The 23,194-nt window shown below is 39.1% G+C and overlaps 1 protein-coding gene across 1 annotated transcript; it reads left to right on the plus strand.

Moving 5' to 3' along the window:
• The first annotated feature begins 2,246 nt into the window (after nucleotides 1-2,246).
• Nucleotides 2,247-21,928, plus strand: LOC110165533 (sulfotransferase 2B1-like). Its single transcript, XM_020930733.2, has 7 exons — nucleotides 2,247-2,271; nucleotides 11,610-11,754; nucleotides 13,668-13,879; nucleotides 15,696-15,822; nucleotides 18,424-18,518; nucleotides 19,954-20,107; nucleotides 21,331-21,928. The coding sequence occupies exons 2-7, from the start codon at nucleotides 11,619-11,621 to the stop codon at nucleotides 21,438-21,440; spliced, it is 834 nt and encodes a 277-aa protein (XP_020786392.2). The 5' UTR covers nucleotides 2,247-2,271; nucleotides 11,610-11,618; the 3' UTR covers nucleotides 21,441-21,928.
• Nucleotides 21,929-23,194: the final 1,266 nt, after the last annotated feature.

Here is a 23,194-nt window from a genome sequence, read left to right on the forward strand (position 1 = left end):
TTGTCACCACTGCTATTTTCCACAGCAAGTGCTCTAGTTATCTTTAAGTGCATGTCATTACCAACCTAATAGACACTTGTAGAGCCCAGTTGTTCACTCGTTTACTTAAAAAACTTGTCACTCAGGTACAGCGGAAAACCACATTTAGCTCGACTTGTTGCGTGAGTATACATACTATAATGTGATTACTGCACAATTGGACTGCACAGATTGTACGGGATGCAAGTCGTCTCCGCGTCAACAAATCATTGTGTTGGAGAATGGAAAATCCACTTTGCCGGTATAAGGCTCTTAGCTTTTGTGCTGAGTCTGAGTTGGAAATACAATAGCGTAAAAGAGGAGAAAGGAGCTCATATATAATCCACATTGGTTCCCATAGAGATGCTTTGATCACGCTGTTCGTACGCTGAAGGTTTGGGAGGCTTTGTGAACCAGTTTATGCGGTTTTCATCTCGGATCGTCGACAGATGGTGTTGTGCGTGACGCGAGCTCCAACAGATGCTGCTAACCCAACAATAATTATCAATATTCTCGTAATAAGACTGATGGATATTCTATTTGCTATAGAGGTGTGTTTTAACTGCAAACTTGTGCTGTATAAAAACACGTGGAACTGTGTGTGATTTCGAGGTATTCTAGCAAATTCCCATTGTCCAAAGACTTAGGAAATTGGCATGTTTTTGAAAATTCTGTATTCGATATTTGACTTTAGGCTATGATTCTTAACAATAGATATTAACAAGCTGCAATAACTGCACTGTGTAACACCAGCTTCTGTCCATGGGAATGCTGCCTGGAATGTTCCACAGTATGGCATTACACTTATTTATCTCTACAGAGGCAGCAGGTGACACCACAGGTCTAAGTTACATGTCATGTAAGAATGCAAGTTTAAGTCAATAAAAATCCATGTTATTCAGTAAACACAAGATGAATACGTTTAATGCCACACCGGGACATTCCAGACCAAGCTACAACATCTCCATGGAGACAAGCAGGTGGCGTACCCTCCACCAGAAAAGTTACACAGTGCACGTTTAATTAGGTGCATTGTAAGCCACGTATCTCCGCGTAATGCCTGTCTAGTGGTCTGTCTAGTTTTAGTTTCATTATTTTTTTATTAAGAGTGAACTAACTTTTTGGGTGTAGATTAAATCCCGAGGCCAAGTTACCAGCCAGATCTGTGGAAAGGCAACCCTCCTCACAGTAAGAATGGACAATATAATAATAGCATCTCCGTGGAGACAAGCAGGTGGCAAACTCCTCATCAGAAAAGTTACACAGCACACCTTAAACTGATTCATCATATTTCAAAAGATTGACTCCACAGTGTGACATTAAACAACTCTACCTAAGATTTATTCAGTTACTTGGTGGTTTAATAGCTCAAAAATACAGGCATTCTGACTGTGAGTGGGGTTGCCTCTCCACAGATCTGACCTATAACTGTAAAAAAGTGCCCAGTTCACTTTTATGCTACAAGCATGAAACTTTGCCAAATTAGACTGCACATGTCACAAAACAGCTCACATGGAAATGAAGCTGGGAGCTAAATTTCTGCTTAAAGCGCCTTTATAGGAAAATAATGTTCAATTATTACACAGGTTATAAAGAAGAATATGTATGTGTTTTCAGTGCCATACAGGTGTCACTCCACTAATTCGATCCCTGTGTTCCCAGCCATATATTTGTGTTACCGTTCAAAAATTCCAAAATACTTTTGAACAAATGTTTGTTCGCATTCATTGTTAATAAAAACACGTTATTAATCATGTATTGACTTGCAGCAAATGAGCTCACACATTTAAAGACTGAGCATGAGCGCCCAGTCCTCTCACAGAAAGCTGCATGTTTCATGGTAAGAACAATTTTTGTTGTATTTGCTGGCTAATATTATTATATTTATACTTCTGTTACTACAAAAAAGTTGCAATAAATATATCTAAATGAAAAACATTTCAGCTTTCATTTTAGTCAATTTTTGGCAAAAAAACAAAAACAAAAAACAAACAAACAAAAAAAAAAAAAAAAAAAACTTACACACTGAGCTTAGAAAATTCAATTTTTTCTCAAAGAAATTGCAGTTATTTTGCTTCATGATCAATGTAGTTTGTAGATAAAGATTAAGGTAGAGCATCTGACTCAGTTTGTTCAAGGAAGAAGGGAGGGCGCAGCAGGCCCCTCCCTCTGCTGTTACACAGAAATCAAAAACACTCACTCTGCATTTGCTCAAGGGCACCTCAGCGGCTTCAGACCCTCTGATCAGCACAGGTTAGTGTTTCAAGGCTCTGTACTACAACTACAATTAATACTACAACTATTACTACAACTACTACTACAATGACTACAACTACTCTTACTGCTACAACTACTATTTGTACTCTTGCATTCACTGTCCAAGGCTTGTCCTTGGTTCAGGTTTGATTCATAGATCAGGTTTTTGTGTCAGATTAATGCATTATTATTTATTATTAAGTTGTTGTTAATTCCAAAGAAAATGGTCACGTTTATCTTAATGTGATGACTACAGTGATTTAAGGAAAAACAAATTATGCAACTCTATAAAACAAAGTCTACAGAACAAAACCTGCTAAACCTGTAGTTTACAACTCTGCAAACATGTTCTGAATTGTCCATACAGTCAGATGTCCTCTCTGTATCTCTCTGTATCTCTACACATTCTGTGTAAAATTTGTTCAGTTTAAATCTTATCTTGTCTCAAACGTTTGTGCTTTTGGCTGTGTTTTAAGTGTGAACTTCGAACAGATTCCTACTATTAAATCATAAACCAGACACTTACGTGTCGCAGTAACCGCTGTCACAATAACCGCAAAAATGAATCACTGCCGCACTAAGAGGCCCACCGCGGTGGATGCTGGGCTACTGTGATCACGGCACGTGACCAATGTGACCCGACCCAGAGTCCTGCACGACTCCATTTTTAGAGACCCACACCCGCCCCGACCCATTAACATTCCACCCATTAACGCCCTTGCCCGTGATAACCCAGGACTAACCCAGAACTAACCCAGGACTAAGGTGTGCCCGCACAGTCCATCAGGTGACCGCAGGAGAAAGGACCAGCGCAGAGCTCCGTGCCCCACGAAGGTAAGGGCAGCCATCGCCCGATTGCACTTTGTGGACACCCTGCTCTGCGTGCTCAGGGTTCTCTCTCTCTTAAGTTTCGATTCATTCGATAATTCCCCCAAATTGTTCAAGGGCCCACTTTTCTGATCTTTGCTCTAATGTCGTTTTCTCATTGAACACAATTCTACTATTAACATAAAAAGTTACTCAAACATGTGAGTGAAACAAATACAAGTCCAGCTGTGTTTGTGAGGAGGAACATTAGAACATTAAAACATGGATTAAAGCTCACAGGAGTCAGTTTGGGTGATATTGGAACTTTAAAAAGCCTCTGTCTTGACACTAATGTTTCTTTACATGATTGAGCGAGCTCAAAGATGTCTGTGTAATCTCAGTTGTCCAGGTCTGACCCACAGCAAAAGAAACATTCAGATCTGTAACTGGACAAAGGTTTTAGAGTGAAGACGATTTCAAAGCTTCTTTTTTGTCCCACATTCCTGAAAAGTCTTTAAGTTCATCTATTGAAAATTCACATTTGCAAAACAGCTCACACAAAATCCTAAACAGAATTTTATTTTTCCTAAATAAAATTCAGAGCCTTAGTTCATCTCTCAGGGGCCACAGAGAATCACCGGTTTAGTCCATCTGACTCTGGGGGTCACACTTTACATGTGTTTTGGACTGGAAAAGCTGTGCTATTTGTGTCTGTGTTGTATTATGTAAAATATAAAAGTACATTACCAATTGCAAAGTAAATTTTGTAGTATCTGATCCAAAATACTGATGCAGAAGAAAATGGAAAGATGTTGGAATAGCAAATACACCAACGCTTCTTTAGTCCTGTGATATGTGTTGTTGAAAATCCAACAGAAGTATCTGAGAGTGTGTATGTTGTGTACATGTATACATCTCCTCAGTGTGTGTGCTCTGCTCAGATCCTGCTTAAATATCATATGGCAGTTACACATCTTTAGAGAAGGTTAAATGTTTGTTTGTTATCAAAAACCCAATAAATATGGTTTTGAAAGGTAAAATATTTTTTTTACTTCGATTTCAACCACAGGGAACCCACACAACGATTCGATTCCCAAGGAAAACTGTCACGAGATGTCCTTAATACTTTGGAGTTTAGAAAAAATAGTTTTTAATTTAATAATTTATGCCAGCCTCATTTTCATGTAGTCTATTTTATGACATGCACAGTTCTCAGCTACAGTGTTAAATTAGACTTGGTTCCATATCCAGAAATATTAGTCATGGAGGTGTTAGCAGTTAGTTAGTTGGTCCATAACAGCTACACTACTGTGAAACATTCAAGACAAAGCAATAACATCTCCATGGAGCATTTGACCAACCCTACACCAGAAAAGTTACACAATGCACCTTTAAAGCACCAATGGATCAGGGCGAAATGATCTGCACGGTTCTGACAATGATGAAGGCACAAATTGATACTTAAATTATTCTGTTAATTAGAACACTGATGTCAACTTTACCTTCCACCGACCTACAATATGGGCTATTCCTTACCTTCTGTGCAATCTGTAAACAAGACCCCTCCATATGACAGGTTTCTAAATGGGCCAAATTCTGCATACATTCCATTAAAAGAGCTGTGTGAGCAATGAAATGCAGCGAACAGACTCCTTCTGTTTGCCCCTTGGGACTTCTGGTTAGCATGTAATGAGTACGGTACGGAGCTTTCTTCCATCTCGGCAAATCCGGCACACATTTGGTACAGGGTCACGAAGTTCTTCCACTGAGTCTTCCTCCAGTCAATCCAGTCAACACAGTGGCGCATTTTCACCTAAAGATATGGTCTTGCTTCGGAGAGGTCAGTAGTTCAAATGCTAACAGTTTCCAGAGCGATTGGGATGATTACATTGGCAAGGTTGAGCGAGCTGTGTGTAATGTCCTTGGGCGAAATTCTCGAGAGCTGTCCGTAAAAAATGTACTAAGTCGGTGGTTGCACTGGACACTTCCCAAGTGCAAAAATGTGTAGGCTAAACTTACCTCGAAGTGCTAGCCATAAACAGAGGTAGTACTTAGGGTTGTACAGTCCAGCTTTTTCAGTTCCGATACTGATTTTGATACTATAGCTTTAAATATCCACTGATACCCAGTGATTGGAAGTAACAAAGATTACAAAATTTCAATACTAATTTTGAGTAACTGTGTTCTGATAGAGTCAAGTGTGTAGGTTTGCATAGGGACAGTGGGGATATATCACGACAAAATAGTCCCTACCAATATTTGCCATTTTATTTTAATAAACAAAAATATACATTTATTCTGATATTTTTCCAAACTCAATAGTATTAATTTAACATATTTTAGTTCACATTTTGTTTATTAGACGCTCTAAGATGTATTCAGTGATATGATGACAGGGTTACCCCTGCCGCTGTTTCATTTGCTGTAACAGAGTGATGTCATTAGTGCTGCCAGGAGCCTAAACTGGGGAAGCAGCAGGACAGTGCCAGCACACGAAGATGGCGGCTTAAGCAGGTGTGAGGGAAGACACTGCACCAAACTTTGAAAAACTTTTCAAAAGGAACTTACTTGGGTTTATCTTCAATTAAACTTGCCTTATAATGAGTCATTGTGGAAAAAAAAGACTATCACCACAAGTTCACCTCCCAAATCCAGCCCTACTCCTGCGCTGTGAGCAGCCAGACTCTACTGAAAATATTTCACGGAAAAATGTATGGACATAACATAACAAAATTAGATGAAACTGACCCAAATGTGTTACACAGCTGTGTTTTATCTCTCAAGTAACAACCAACAATTTATATGTGAGAAAAGAATATTTGGGTTGGTGCATTCCTAGAAGTACTCAATTACATGTACTTTTCTATACAATTTTAGTAGTTTGTAGATGCCATACTTTTACTCCTACATAAGTAATTGACAGTGTAACAGTACTCTTACTTAGGGCTGTCGCGATAACCACAAAAATGAATCACCGCGTTACTAAGAGGCCCACCGCAGTCAGTGTTGGGAAGGTTACTTTTAAAATGTATTCCCCTACAGATTACAGATTAAATACCCCAAAATGTAGTTTGTAACATAACCCATTAAATTACTTAAAGTGAGTAACGTAATCTGAATACTTTAGATTACTTGATATTGTCATGCTTTTTAAAACGACATGAATGTAGCAACCACATCCTGAAAATTCTTTAACATTTAACTTGTAGGCGATTTTATATTTGTTTTTTTATATCTCACGTCAGGAGAAGAATTTCCAAAACACAAATGTGTTTTAACCTGTGCACTGCTGGCTCTGTTCTACTGGCTCTTCAACCTCGTCCATTGTGTGACTGACGCCGCCAACGTGAACATGACGTTTACATCGCTCGTATTGCAACATTCTGTTTGGGTTTCCGGCAATGAGTGGAATTACCGAAATAAAAAAATAAATAAATGGGATGTAGCACAAAATGTGAGAACAGGAAAATACCGCCTTGTAATCCACTTATTTCAACAAAGTAACTGTAATCCAATTACCACTCATTGAAACAGTACCTGTAACCGAATACAGTTACTCATAATTTGTACTCTGATTACGTAACGGCGGTACATGTAATCCGTTACTCCCCAACACTGACCGCAGTGCATGTTGGGCCACCGTGATCACCGCACGTGACCAGCTTGACCCAAATCAGAGTCCTGCACGGGTCCATTTTTAGAGACCCACACCCACCTGGACCCGTTAACATTCTACTCGTTATCGCTTGTGCCCATGATAACCCAGGACTAACCCAGGACTAACCCAGGACTAACCCATGACTAAGGTGTGCTCACGTAGTCCGTCGGATGTCCGCAGGCGAAAGGACCCACGCAGAGGTCAGCCGTCGCCCGATCGTGCTTTGCGGACACCCTGCTCCACATGCTCAGGGTTTTCTCTCTCTTAAGTCCACGGGTACCCAAGCCGGTGCAGGACTCTGACCCAAGCTGCCACAGTGAAAGCTGGAGAGATGCAGCGGCACTTGTTCCAAAGTCAAATGTTACTTCTCCCACACTACGCATGACAACCAAGGTACATGTGCATCTGCGCAATAAGCATATCATCAGAGAGAATTTTCAGTGCCACTGGAAATATTATAACTCCGGGGGATTTGGGGTGGGGAGGGGGTGTGATATCACCGCATAACGGGGTGTTGAGTTGCTATACCGCACCACAGGAGAAATTCCTTAACTGCACCAGCCTTACTCTTACTTGTATAAAGGTTTAAGTTACTCCTCCCACTCCTAGGGACAATAGCCTTATGTTGACAATATTAAATGATTTGAAATTGGTACTGTTCCTTCAGATATGATTTTGTTTTTCTAATTTTTTTGTCCATCCTTTAAAAATACAAGATTTTGTTCATATTTTGCATTTAATGTTATTAAGTTGACGTTACGTCCAGGCAGTTACTCACAGTTACTTGGGTAGTAGTTCCCCCAATACATTTTTACTCTTACTTGGATAATTTGTTGGACCAGTACCTTATACTTTTACTTTTTCTTTTTTTTCTACTCTATCCACCTCTGGTCATGAATAGTTCTAGTACGAATAGCATTGTGTGTTCAGTGAAGCTCCCTTTGCATAATTAAGAGTGTAGAGATGAACATGGAGGAGGTCAGCCCACCGCCACCATCTGTGCAGAATCTTAATCATATTCCTCGCAATTGCTACATCAAATTTATACAGCACTATACACTGTCACAGCACTGTGAAATGACTGTTAGCAATAAAATGTGCTTTAATTATTTATAGAATATTGTATTAAATTCATATTGAGAATTTTCTGCTGCGGGGGTATTTTTGTCAAGTACAAGAAATACCGGATTGGATGCTAGTGTACGGTCTTATGAAGGGGATATTTCATTATAAGCAATCTTGGTAGGGAAATGTTAAAATCAATGCCATAATAGAATCGCTACAAATGGACAGCTTAAACTTGCTGATGTTTAAGGTGAATTGTGAGGCGATTAAAGGGACAAAGCTCCAGAGGGCAAACTTGGATGAAAGTGGTAAGCACTCCTGTCTCACAACAAGAAGATCATGATTCCCTGACACTATGGGGGGAAACTTTCAAAATGACTCAATAGTGCATGTTATTAGGTTCTTTTTTCAGACCAAGAGTTTGTTTTCATACCTGACAGTTTAGACTGCTCACTAGTGGTCTTCCTCAGAGTGGTCACGTGATGTTGCTGTAACGGGACTATAAACCAGGACGAGGGGGCTGTTTTACTCCCACACACCTGGGATACTGTCCTGAGGAAGTAGGACGGCAGATGGCGCTGTTGTCCTGTCTCCACCGGTAGAAGACAGTGCCAAAACCTGACCGGACACGTCACAGCAACATCAAGTGACCACTCTGAGGAAGACCGCAGTGAGCAGTCGAAACTGTGAGGTGCAAAAACAAACTCTTGGTCTAAAAAAAGAATCTGATAACATAAATTATCGGCAGACCAAATCAACCTCATTAGACTATTAGACTCAATAGTGCCATCTCAAAAATCAGATACATTATGACAATTAGAGACAAATGAGATTTGGTACAAGCAGAGCCCATGTCAAAATAAATAAAAATTATAATATAAAAAAAGTGATGATACAAAACAAATTAAAAATGATATTATGATCCTACCCTAAACCCAACAGGAAGTCAGCCATTGTGGGTAGAACAGTTTTTCCCCAAATGTTTTCTTTCATACACCGTGGATTTTCATTGTCATTTATATTTTTGTTCTTTGTTGCTGTATTATATTGTGATGTGTGAGCTACTGGGTCCAGATCGTGCATCAATAACATTTGTCTCAATCTAAGCGTACTCTATGTTATAACCTTACTCGATCCCAGTCCCAGTGGAATGTAACAAAGTAAAAGTAGAAAAGTACTTCTATGCATTTTAAATATCTGTACTTTACAGACACCTACAATCAATTTTAAAGTCAATGCTTTTACTTTACTACATTTGAGAGCAGGTTTCCGAACTTTCTACGCCACTACATTTTTTAACAGGACTGAAAAGTAAAAGTATCGTATTTTCCGGGCTATTAGACGCGCTCTTAAGCCTCTAACCCCTTCAAAAAATGACCGGGTGCCCCGCAAGCCAGAGCACCCTATACACGAATCCACTCGGGTGTCCCAGCACGACTTCAGTAAACCACCAAACCGCACCACCCACAGAACAAGCAAACATGCACAGAGCAGACAGCGACCATGCAGCGAAACACACCCTCAGCCACACTCATCACTCCACACCGACGAGGAATGGAACGGAGGAACGAACCAAAAAAACGAGTGCGATGTGTCGCGCTGAGCCACAACTGAACAACTGAGTCACTGCGAACACGCTGACAATCTAGCGGTCCCAGACAGCACCCTCCCTACACGCCACAACTGAACAAAACCGAGAGTCACCGTGAAACAGAGTCCGACTGACCCATCTAAATGTTGTGTTTCGTTAAAAGTCCAGGTGCAGTTTATTTGTGAAAAGATTTCAAAAATAGAACATTTAATGACAGTGTGTCTTATAATCCAGAGCACCTAATAGCCCGGAAAATACGGTATTATTTTTTATTATTGTGTGACATCAGCCATGGTGTTCGACTCCGCTCAAGTGAAGCTCGGACTACTGGTGGTTACAGAAGTGAATTTGGAGCCAGGCTTTATAATAGAACTAGTAGTAGTATTTTTTTTTAGTTGACACAATCACGGAATAAAAACACCAGGACCATGTAGAGAAGGTAAATATGAACAATTTAAGACCAAAATGATGAGGCTCACAGCAGCAGTTACAGAGAGAGGGGTCACAATATTCCAATGTTAGTCAATGGGAGCCAGGATCAGTTGGAGCCGGAAGAGCCCCCCCCACTTCCTATTTGGAACATGATGACTAGTGTGTTAGCTATGTCTATTTATATAGACAGTCTATGTGTGAGATCTGCTGAAAAAGCTGAGGGGTTTATAATCCATGTATCATTCGTTCATTCGTTTTTCAATATAAAACCAAAAATAAGAAACGAAATAACAACTGTTTTCTTCATTATTTGTCTCCAAAACCAAAATGAAAAAACGGATAACAATTCTTTTTTTTCAGTTTTTGATTTTGTGTTTAAATGAAGAATGGTTTCCCGTTTACGTGACTTCCCTGACTGCGATGCTGGACTTTTGCACGGCGTACGGATTGAACCAGGACTGATCCAGGTCCGAGACCAGACCAGGACCAGAGCGGGACCAGACCGGGACTGAGACCGGGACCAGAGCGGGACCAGACCGGGACTGAGACCGGACCAGAGCGGGACCAGACTGGGATTGAGACCGGGACCAGTGGTCTGAGCGGTTCCATGTCATCGTCTGCGCGCTGGTTCCGTGCGGGGAAAGCGAGAATGCGCTGTGGACTACAGGTCCGGACGGGCTGCTCTGGTCCTCCGCGCTCAAGAACTGCAGCTGGTTCCGAGGTGGTGCAAAGCATCCAACTGACGCTTTCACACCAACGAAAACGAACCAAACTAAGAGCTTCTGGTTCAAATGGACCAGGTCCGGGACTAGACCGGGACCAGAGCGGGCCTGAGACCAAGACAAGACCAGGACCAGACTGGGACCAGACCGGGACCAGACCGGCTTGAAGCTGAGGCTCGGACCCCGCGGAGGCTCGGAGTCAAAGCTCGGAGTCTGCGATGGTCCCGCTCTGGTCCCGGACCTGGATCAGTCCTGGTTCAGTCCGTACACGGTGCAAAAGTCCGGCATCGCAGTCACAGAAGTCACGTAAACGGGAAACTTTTCATTTAAACACAAAATCGAAAACTGAAAAAACTAATCATTATCTGTTTTTTCATTTTGGTTTTGGAGACAAATAACGAAGAAAACAGTTGTTTTTTCGTTTTCTTATTTTTGGTTTTATATTGAAAAACAAATGAACGAATGATACACGGATTGTTTATCTTTAACACATTTGTAGTTTGAGCAAACAAAAATATACAAATTAAAAACAGCTAGGGGTGGAAAAAATCTATTCAGCTGATTCTGTTAAACAAAATTCAACACAAAAGCTTTTTAAACTTTTTACTCTAAGTACATTTTTAAACGGGTACTTTTGCTTATGTAGATTTTTTCATGTGATACTTTTCCTTTTATATATCTGTACATATCTTACTTAAGTAACTAAACTGATTACTTCTTCCACCACTGCCCATAGCTTTGCAGTGGAACCTGAAAGACCTAAGCTTAAAAAGGGTGTGTTGTGACTTTTTAGGGGGAGACACTACCTCCTCTCAATATCGGGTTTCACATGGACTCAAAAACATAGTCCAAAATGCCCCTTACTGTTTAATTCAACCAACAACCTTACATTTTTATGGGACATTGTATCCTCAAAAGTTGTTTTATCCAAATGTATTTAACCTTTTTTGTTTGTTTTGTTTTTTGAAAATGTTCTGTGCTTGATGTTTGAGGATCTGGTTTGACAACTTTTCACTGTAGAAAAGCACCAACTCACAGATGTAACCCATTGTGTCTTGAGGTTTCCGACATGGCTGGCCTTCTTTACATTTCGTACCAGGGGATGAACCTTCCCATTCACTTCCACACTCCGGAGGCTCTGCAGGACTGGGAGCAGTTCACTTTTCGCCCGGATGATATTATAGTAGTAACATACCCAAAATCAGGTAACTTGTTTTCATTGTGTCATAGGTTTATCACCTATAAAAGATGGAGGTTTACTCAAATACCTTGGCTTGAGTAACTTATTGGTACTTCCTTTGAGTAGTTTTCAGACAGCATATTTTTGCTTCTTAGTGTAACATTACTGTTATTTGAGTAAAAGTATTGGTTACTCATCACACTGTAAGTACATTCCTTTAGATATGATTTGGTTTGTCTCATTTTTGTCATCTAAAATTTGAAGTAATGGTACTCTTAATTAAGTACATTTGTTGGCAACTCTACTACTACTCTCTATTTTAGCCATGTGTATTTATCCAAAAACATACAAGATTTTGAGTACTTCTTCTTGTGGGAGGGGATAAGTGGTTAGAATGTCTGTGTAACATTTCTAGTGGAAATTCTGCCATCTGCTTGTCTCCATGGGGATGATATTGCTATGCGTGGAACACTCCACAGTCTGGCTCTAAACTCTAAACTAGCAGGTGGCAGAACTACACTATAGGGGCAAGTTGCAGGTTAGATCTGCGGAGATGCAAGCCCAACTACACTAACAATAGATGGAAGATAAGACAAGACAAGACAAGTTTAACTCCATATTGTTGAACATTCTTGGTCAAATGAAAACATGCAAAGGTGGGTAGAGTAGCCAAAATGTGTACTCAAGTAAGAGTAATGTTACTTCAAAATAATATTACTGATGTCGAAGTACAAAATAAAGGTCCAAGAAATTGAAAGAATTTATACTTGGGAAAACTTGTACTTATGTAAGAGTAATTTAGGGGGTAACTGTCTAATCTGAAGTTTGTGTAATGTGAAGGACAAGATATTAATTATTATTATGTCAATATTAATTAATTAATTAGACTTGTAGACTCAACTTTTACTCAAGTAAGAGTGTTGTTACTTCAATAAAAATATGACCCAAGTAGGAGTAAAGGTACGCTGCTAACAAAGTACAGGTACAAATGTTACATAACGAGTACTGTATTTTTCAAGTAGAAGTCGCACCAGCCAAAAAATGCGTAATGAAGAAGAAAAAAACATATATAAGTCACACCATAAGTTGTACTTTTGGAGGGAAATTTATTTTATAAAATCAGAGACCAGGAACCAACATTTCATCTTGAAAGGCAAGTTCTAGTAATAACTTTAGAACAGAAAACAACAGGCTGTTAACGTCACATATGAACAGTTATTCAGATAATTATAGCACAAAAAACATTGCATGTTTACCAAACTCCATCTCACTCCAAATCACTAAATCCATTGAATTTTTTCATCTTCAGTATCACTTCTGAGCAACTCTGTGACCTTCGGAGGTAAACGGAGCGTCGCTTCCTCTTCTGTGTAGCTGTAATCAGACTCAGTATCAGTTCCAGTTAGAATTATTCTGGCCTTTCTGAATCCCGACAGGATGTTTTTGGTTGTCACTGAAATCCAGGCTTTGTTGATCCATCCACTGACTTCCAGGAAAGTTACATGGTGCACCCTCCCAGTTACTGTGAAGTTGTGTTCTCCATCCCTGCCTTTCCCCAGTCCCTCACAAGTTTCTCGCTCTCTCCAAACTTTCTTTCTGCTGCTTGATTACCGTTTTCTGCTGAATATTTCACTACTTGCAGGACAGCGGTCCTTTCTGTAGGAGACATGCGCAGTCGAGTGGTACAGGAGTAATAAGCGTAGCAGATACTGGCCCACAAGCCTAGAGCCTCTCGCGGGTGTCAGTGTGAAAACTTTAATATATAAGTCGCACTGGAGTATAAATCACAGGAAACACCCAAACCATGAAAAAAAGTGCTCCTTGTAGTCCAAAAAATACGGTACTACCCACCTCTGAAAACATTCCATTTGAAAAGTTACACAGTGCATCTTTTCAAACCAGAATAAAGTATAACATGTCTTCTTGAAATGATTCGAGGTACAAATTGGATGCTGGAGATAGTGCCACTGGTTCTGTCCGGAGGGGACCCCAGCCTGGTGAACTCTGTGGCCACTTGGGATCGCAGTCCCACGGTAGGATGTGTGCAGAATCCTACCAAGGATATGGAAAATTTGCCCACCCCACGGATCTTTACCACACACTACTTATACAACGTTCTACCCAAGTCCTTCTATCAAGTCAAACCCAAGGTATGTACTAAAATTTGCACAGAAACTAGACTCATTTGAGCAGGTATTGATACTAAAAAATGAAATGAACCTTTACTGAATATCTTTAGAACGATCTTGAGCTGTATCAGAACCAGTATAAAAGCACGTAGACTGTTATACACCCACGGACCACTATGGAACCTACCTGGACCGCAGATATAAGAGCGCATGGTGATATAAAAGAAAGTACTATGATTTAATGTTGAAAGAAAGTTAGAGCTTCTTTAGTCCAGGTTTAGAACTGGTTTAGACCATTCTGGAACATTTCATTCATTTATTTGTTTTAGTCTACAAGTGACAATTAACCTTTATGTTGACAATATGAAATTATTTCAATATTGTGGTTTTGTTTTCCTCATTTTTGTGGTGTAAAATTTGAAGTAATGGTAGGCGCGTTGTGTCATTTTTCTGGTAGAGGGTCCGTCAAATGTTTTTCTCCGTGGCGATATTATTGCCTTGTCTGGGATGTTTCACAGTACGGCATTAAACCTTTCTGTCATCATGGAGACCAAATCAAACCAAGTTACAGGTCAGATCTGTGGCGAGGCAACCCCGCTCACAGTCAGAATGTCTGTTTTTCTAGGTATTTTTAAGCAATAAAACCACTTGTAATTGAATAAATGTAAAGTAGAGCTGTTTAATGTCACACTGTGGAACATTCCAGGCAAAGTGATGAAATAAAAACAAGCAGGTGACAGACCCCCAACCTTTTTTTATTTTATTTTTTATTTTCATGTGTGTGTATATATATATATATATATATATATATATATATATATATATATATATATATATATATATATATATATATATATATATATATATATATACACACTTTAATAACAGTTTTCCAAATATCAGCATTGTTGGGATAAAATATTTAAATAAAGACAAAAAACTGAGTAAACACACACACACACACAAAAACAACAACAAAAAAAACAAAAACGAAATAATCAGAAAAAAAAAAAGAAATCAAAAATACAATAAATAAATAAATAATAAAATACAAAAATACAAAAAGAAAAAAAAAACTACCAGGTGACCTACTTACAATAAACATGTACCAGATTGAAAAAAGAGAGTGAGATGGGAATCAATGAAAGACAAGAGTGAAAAACATCATTCTGGAACCAAGGGAAAATTAAGAGACTCAACAAACTGAAAAAATGGAACCCACGTGTTCTTGAAAGTCTTCAATGACCCCCCAAGAGCATACTTTACTTTTTATAACTATGATAATTACTGAAGGCATCAAAACTGATAGTGTGAAAAAACTGAGTGAATATTGTCGATTCTTCAAAATAGCCACCCTTTCATTTGAGAAATCAGTGTCTGAAAATTCCTTTATGCTGGAACAGACTTAGAATTGTCATGTCTCCTTATAAAAACAGGCCGTTTAAAGGTCCTATATTACACAAAAGTGACTCTTGTGAGCTTCAAGCCATGTTATACTATTGTTCCTTCTTCAAAAAACACTCCTGGAGTTGTGTTTTGTTTCATTCACACACGTATGAGTAGTTCAAAGCTCAAAATGCTCTGTTCCACCTTGTGATGTAAGGAACTTGTTTCAGGTTAACCACTCCTTTTACCTTTAGTTTGGAAGAGACTGTCAATTCCAGGGCTGAAATCATTCAAATGATTCTAGTGAAAGTCTATGAATTTTAAAAACACAATGGCGCACTTCCTGTATTATCACATGACATCACAAGGTGGGACAGAGTTTTTTCAGTTCCTTAGAAATCAAGTTTGAAATTTTTGCATTCTGCCAACACTAGCCTAAACTTTCTCGCAGGTGATCTACGTTATGAGGAATCCCAAAGATGTACTGATATCTGCTTATTACTATTATGAGAGTGTGGATTATCACGCTAATCCAGGCCCGCTGAAAGAGTTTTGGCACAAATTCCTCGAAGGGGAAGGTAAGAACATTGGCAAACTTACAGCTAACATGCTCGTCTTTTCAAAATCTTGAAGAGTAGGCTGTGTAATAACCTTATGCAATCCCAGTGTTGGAATGTAATGAAGTAAAAGTGCTGTACTTAAAGGTGCACTATGTAACTTTTTGGTTGGGGGCCCATCACCTGCTTGTTTCTATGGATATGTCATTGCTCTGCCCGGAATGTTCCACACTATGACATTAAACAGCTCTACTTTACATTTATTCAATTACAAGTGGTTTTATACCTAAAAAAACAGGCATTCTGACTGTGAGCGAGGACACCTCTTCATAGGTCTGGCTTCTAATTTGGTCTGGTTTGGTCTCCTTAGAGATAGAAAGTTTTAAAGTCATACTGTGAAACATTCCAGACAAAGCAATAACATCTCCACGAAGAAAAACATTTGACGAACCCTCCACCAGAAAAGTTACACAATGCATTTTTAAGTATACATTTTAGATATCTGGGTAAGTAGATTAAAAGGGGATACTTTTAATTTTACTTCATTACATTTGAGAGCAGGTATCTGTATTTTTCACTCCACTATATTTCTGAACAGGACTATAAAGTAAAAGTATTTTTTATTCTGTGAGATCTGCTGAAAAGAAAAGTAATTTAAAACAAAATTCAGCACAAACCACTTTATTTGAAGCTTTGTTAGATCTCAAAATCTGTGCAAAATAGTTTTACTTTTTACTCTTTAAGTACATTTTTAAACAGGTAGTTTAATACTCTTCAGTAGATTTTTCCATGTGATACTTTTACCGGTACTTGAGTACCAGGGTTGTGCATGAACGAGTTCAAAAGAACACGTTCACTGAACACGTTCATTTTTCAGTGAACTTTGAACTGAACACAACACATTTGTAAATTAAGAACTTGAACGTGAATTTGTTTAAATTATGTGAGATGAACGACGTACGTCACTGTTGGGGTTCAGTTAAATGTCGGAATTTGTTTTCACCTGAAGAGTGACTTTCTGCTCACGCTTAACCTCGTGAAACCACAGCTGCGTGTCAACACGAAGGCGACTCCACAGGCAGCTCTAGCGGAACATACTGACTCTTGTGTTTCTCAATGGGAAAGCCGATCAAACTTGACAGGGCACGTTTAGTCGCTTGTATTTACCTTCTGTACAGGCTGACCACGGCAAATGCAAGGATATCAAAAGTAAATTTCAAAGCACTAATTAACAGTCTTTGTGGGGCTGGGCTCTTTCACACAATACAGAACTGCCCAGGGAGCACGATGTGCTGATGGTAAACGCACAAATACAACAACAGATCCATGCTCTCTGTGTACTTTGATGGGGATATGTGCCTATGTTCACGTAGAGTGTCAAAAAAATAGGATGGATCTTGTTTTCTGAAATCTACGCGTGCAGGACGTGCTGCTCCAAGCGCATCTACCGCGTGATGTGGAGCCGCCCTCATTCACTTTCCATGCATTCTTCAAATAATGCGTCCAAAAGTTGCAGTGACATCCCTCTGTCATAGAAAGAACACATATAGTCGTGTCCTTTAGTCCACCAGAAGCTGACGCATTAGCGCACAAGGAAAAAGCTGCTGTTATCCAGCGTTTACAATTTATGCAAATTAGCCATGTGGTTTTAATTATCGTTTCTGTAAAACGTAAACAAATGTGGCAAAGCTGAATTAAACACATGATAATCTCAAACGGGCTGATGTGGCTCTATAGTGCTTATGGTTTATATGTTGTAAAGTTGTTGTAAACTGTAAGTCAGTTTGAAAAATAAGCTCAGCCTTTCATTTACATATCTCACCTAAAAATAAAATGAACTGAACTTTGAACTAGTTCTAAATTAAAATTGTGAAGTATGAACGCGAACTGTTCACTTTGTACATGTGTGAACTGAACTTTGAACTAGTTCATGAAAAGTGTGAACTTGCACAACACTGTTGAGTACATATTTTCTCAGGTGTCTGTACTTTTGCTTAAGTGACAAAATGTAGTACTTCTTTTACCACTGCTTTGTCTGACCCATAGTTATGCAGTGGAGCCTGAATGACCTGAATGGTTATTGATTACATCTTGACTAAAACTAAAAATCACAGTTCTCAAAAGACTAAAGTTCAATTCAAATTTCTTTTCAAACCATGAAGTATAAATCCATGAATCCAACAGTTCATTCATTCTGTTCTCCGTGATCTTCAAGTGTCTGTATATCCTTTGCTAGTAGCCTTCTGAAGCTCTTCTGAATGTTTCACTACAACTAATTTAGGTAACAAACGTAAACTGCTCCTCTCTGAAAAATAATCCGATTATTTGTCAGCACTGCTGTCTGCCTGTCAATCAGCTGCAAAGGGACAATCTGATTGGTCAGTTTTAACGCTAGGACCAGCATCTTGTGGACAGAAGGCCCAAGGAAACAGAGGACATTTCTGAACATGTAACCCCCAAAATAACACCAAATCTGATACGATACTCATATCTTTAACTTATGTTTGAGAGAATTTTACAAAATTGTGATTTAATTGATGTAATAAAATCTTTAGTTTTACATTTTTTGTTGGCCAATTTTTGGTTCAGTTAAATTATAAATACTATTGTTTTCTGTCACAGTTCCATACTGTTCCTGGTTCGATCACATGAAGGGCTGGTTGAATATGGAGGACAAGTCACACATTTTGTACGTGGCCTATGAGGAGATGATACAGGTGGGAATAATTACAGTCACTAACAGCCCTATATTATTATTTATTATAGCCTATATTATGCTAAATTAACTTTTATGAACTTTACAAAGTTATGGCATGTTAATTTTTCTATATTTTAACAGCTGGAGGCATGTTCATGAAAGTTCTAATGCTTTACTAATCATTTCATTAAAGGTTCTCTTGTGAGCAAAATTGACTCTTGTGAGCTTTAAAACATGTTATAATGTTGTTACCTCCACAAAAACCTGGAGTTGTGTTTTGTTTCATTCAATCGTTTAGTTTGTCTACATCTCCAAAGCTCAGAATGCTCTGTTCCACCTTGTGATGTCATGTAGTGGTAGTTTTCAAGTTAACAGCTACCTTTATGTTTTTGTTCAGCAAAGTTGGCAATTCCAGGGCTAAAATTATTCAAATGATTCTACAGAAGGTCTACGGAGTTTGAAAACACAGTGGAGCACTTCCTGTATTACCACATGTTATCACAAGGTGGAGGAATGAGGATGAGGAAGCGTTAATAACATAGACCAGAAAATGCAGTATTGTGTTGTCACTGACCTTTAAATATGCTCTTGAATACATTTACTTTGACATTTCATGTTTGAACTGACATCCTGTTCTCACGGACGGGCTCCCTATACTGGGATCAGGTGTTAAAACTCCACCTACTCACACCAGAGGGAATTACCATTGAAAAGGCAACCTTTTCCAACATGCTTACACATGCAGTTGTAATGAACTCTATCATGATGTAACAATCCCGGGAAGTTCAAAAGTGTAAGTGCACAGACGGAGCGTACTGGCTAAATAGACTTCATCAAACAGTAAATGAAATGCAGTTATACTCCAAGATATTTTATGTATTTTTATTTTATTGGAATGCCCCTTGAGATGTGCCATCTCATTTTCAACGAGGTCCAGATATGTTTTTCATAAGGGAACAACGTTCTCTAGTCCACCTGGTGATGTCATGCAATAATACAGGAAGCACTCCACTGTGTTTTTAAACTCCATACACCTTTGATAGAATCATTTGAATAATTTCAGCCCTAGGATTACCAGTCTCTACTGAACAAAAGTTAAAAGGTAGAAGTGAACTTGAAAACTACCGCATCATGACATCACATGGTGGAAGAGAGCATTTTGAGCTTTGGAGATGCAGAAACAAAAACAACTCTGGGTATGTTTTGAGAAAGTAACAGTATTATAACATGACTTAAAGCTCACAAGAGTCAGTTTGGCATAATGTAGGACCTATAATGCTCTATCAACCTATAATGCTATCAATTTTGCATATTATGTGTCCTTCAAGTTTCGCAATTTGGGCCCCAAACTGCACTTTGCATGTGGAGACCTTCAAAGCTAAAAGCAGCCCTGCTCACTAACCTCACAGTAAATCGGTGAATTGTAATTGTGCTGTGTCTTTCTGAGGATTCAGGATCTGCCGCAGGTGGTCAGGAGGATAGCTGAGTTTTTGGAGAAGCCTCTAGAGAAGGAGCAGATAGACAGAATCGCAGACAGGTGTTTGTTCAAGAACATGAAGAACAACAAATTACCCTCGACCTTTGACCACTCCAAGTTTTTCAGGAAAGGTAACATTTGCACATTCAACTGTTTTTTAAACTGTTTTTCATGACTATTTACTCACTGAAGTCTTCAAAACTATGAATAAACATGCAACCTTCGGATCAGTGAAAAAAAAAAAACGCTCAATTCCATAAGATTCAAATTTATAATAATAATAAAAAATAAGACGTACATAAAGAACACAACAACACATAACCTAAAGGGTACAAACAGCTCAACAAATTTCTCAAATCATATTAAAGTGAAAAAAAACACAAAAACATAAATAATAGGGATGTAACAATAACCGAAATATCGTGATATCGTGTCGTCAAATTCTCACAATAATATCGTGGACATATGGATATATCGAATTACAAGTCTCTTTACTTAAATGAAGAGTTATGGTGCAACAACAGCTAAAAAAGACAGAGGGAACTACATAGACCATGATCCTTTGCTCCATTTCAGTGCAGACTACAAGAAGAAATAACAGTTCTAAGCATATAGCAGTTCTAAGTTAAATCGTAGTTCTTTGGATTGTGTTGTCAAGGTATTTTAAGAGGAAGTAACAGTTTTGTTTGCCTCCACATAATATCACAACAAATATTGTACCGTGAGATGTATATTGTGAATATATTGTACAGAGAGATTTGGATATCATTTCATCCCTAATCATGAGCCTCCCCACCGTATCGTGAGCTTTCCCACCATATCGCAATAAATATCGTACTGTGATGTTCATACCGTGACGATATTGTATCGTGAGCCTTGGATATCGTTACATCCCTAATGTGACGTAAACGCATATGCGACGTGAGTAGATCTGACCAGAGTTTTGCGTCTTGGGCAGTGTAGACGGAAATGCTTCAGCAAAACTTACTTAACTTTTCCTCTCTGGAGGGTGGTTTAAGGTTTTTGCATTTTTAAGCCCCAAAAACAACATCACTGTCTAAACGAAAGGCACTTCCGATAAAATATTTTGTCGTTTTGATCCGTAAGTGTTCTTGTGTAAACAGGCCCTAAAGTTTTAGATGTTTAGTGCAGATGCCACTTAATGCTGTCTGACGCTTTATTGTGATTGGTCGAATCCATCTGTCACTCAGTCAGCATTACCGAGACTGACCAATAAGAGTTAAGGGCGTGTGTCTTAGTTTGAGCACAGAATCACCCTGAATCACCATAGACAGAATTTGATACTGGTCATTTTCTTAAACTGAACGTTCTTAAATCTGAATTTGTGTTTCAGGAATTGCTGGCGACTGGAAGAACCATCTCTCAGAGGAGGATGCACAGTACTTTGACTCTGTATACAAAGAGAAAATGAAAGATATTGATTTTAAGTTTATTTGGGGTTAAAAATGGAGCTGGTGTAAATTCAGCCTGGGAGACCTAACTTTGCTTCTGTCAACCTTTACCCTCTCTTCAGCCTTCATCACCTCCTTCAAATACCTCAGCATCTAATCGTCCCCTTCACTCTCCTCATCCTCTCATCATCCCCTTCGCTCTCCTCATCTTCTCATCCTCTCATCATCCCTTTCATTCTCCTCATCCTCTCATCGTCCCCTTCACTCGTCTCATCCTCTCATCATCCCTTTCATTCTTCTCATCTTCTCATTGTCCCTTTCACTTTCTTCACCGTCTCACCGTCCCCTTCAGTCTCCTCATCCTCTCATCTTCTCATCGTCCCTTCACTCTCCTCATCTTCTCTTCATCCCTTTCATTCTCCTCATCCTCTCATCATCCCCTTCACTCTCCTCATCCTCTCATCTTCTTATCATTCCCTTCGCTCTCCTCATCCTCTCATCATCCCTTTCATTCTCCTTATCTTCTCATTGTTCCCTTCACTCTCCTCATCTCTCATCATCCCTTTCATTCTCCTTATCTTCTCATTGTTCCCTTCACTCTCCTCATCCTCTCATCTTCTTATCATCCCCTTCGCTCTCCTCATCCTCTCATCATCCCTTTCATTCTCCTTATCTTCTCATCTTCTTATCATCCCCTTCGCTCTCCTCATCCTCTCATCATCCCTTTCATTCTCCTTATCTTCTCATAGTTCCCTTCACTCTCCTCATCATCTCCTCATCCCCTTCACTCTCCTCATCCTCTCATCGTCCTGTGATAGAAATGTATATTGTGGAAAGATTTCTCTCTATCTTTTTATCTGTCTTTGTGTAAATGAACGTGATTTGTACCCAAGACCAGACCCCCAGAGGAAAATATTCATGATTAGTTTATCTTTTAGAAACACATTTGGTCTTGTAACTAAAACTCATTTGGTTTGGTCGTTAAAGACACTGTTAGAAAGACACTTCAATGTAAATACTTCTGTTCCCTTTTGCTTGCTAATCTTATCAGGATGTGACAAATGCATGTGAATATGACTGCAAATCTGGCCACACTTCAGTAAGAGTCACCACGTTCTCACTTTGAAATGTATATCCTCTGGTCATCGCAGGCTTTATAAATTCGATGCTTTGTAAGATTCGGGGTAAAATGGAGTAGGGACACACTGCTTGGGAGGGGAGGGTGTTGGGGTCTGTCCATATCTACTGTTATAAACATAAACCTTGGTCTGTATTCCAAAAACTCATGAGGCTTCGCAAATGGATTCATTATTTATCATGAAGAGATATATAATTATTTCCACAACGATACGCAGAACTGACTCTTGTGTTGACTTTGTTGTTGTTCCCACCTCAAAACATAGAGAGTTGTGTTTTGTTTCATTCACACATGTTTGAGTAATCCTTTATTATTAGTCCATCTATTATCTACAAAGCTAAAAATGCTCTGTTCTACCCTGTGATGTCACAAAGTGGTAGTTACCGCTAACTTTTACCTTTTGTTCAGTAGAGTTGGGAAATTCCAGGCTGAAATAATCCAAATGATTCTAGTGAAGGTGTATGGAGTTTAAAAACATAGTGGAGTACGTCCTGTATGACCAAATGACATCACAACGTAGAACAGAGTGTTTTCAGTTTGAGAGAAGAACTCAGTCTAAATATGTAGGGTTTGTGTGTTAACATGCAGACGTGGGTAGTACTCAGTTACATTTAGACTTACGTTCAGACTGCAGCCTGAAGTGACACAAATCCGATTTTTTCCACCCC

The sequence above is a fragment of the Boleophthalmus pectinirostris genome, unplaced genomic scaffold (genome assembly GCF_026225935.1).
Source record: "Boleophthalmus pectinirostris isolate CB_2022bp ecotype Guang Dong unplaced genomic scaffold, ASM2622593v1 HiC_scaffold_15, whole genome shotgun sequence".
NCBI classification, from domain to species: Eukaryota; Metazoa; Chordata; class Actinopteri; order Gobiiformes; family Gobiidae; genus Boleophthalmus; species Boleophthalmus pectinirostris.

Bases quoted from the DNA above. Each gene is read 5' to 3' on its own strand.
- LOC110165533 (XM_020930733.2), top strand. From the start codon at position 11,619: ATGGCTGGCCTTCTTTACATTTCGTACCAGGGGATGAACCTTCCCATT. The intron at 11,755-13,667 runs GTAACTTGTTTT...AAATGATTCGAG, and splicing joins AGTAACATACCCAAAATCAG to GTACAAATTGGATGCTGGAG. The intron at 15,823-18,423 runs GTAAGAACATTG...TTTCTGTCACAG, and splicing joins CAAATTCCTCGAAGGGGAAG to TTCCATACTGTTCCTGGTTC.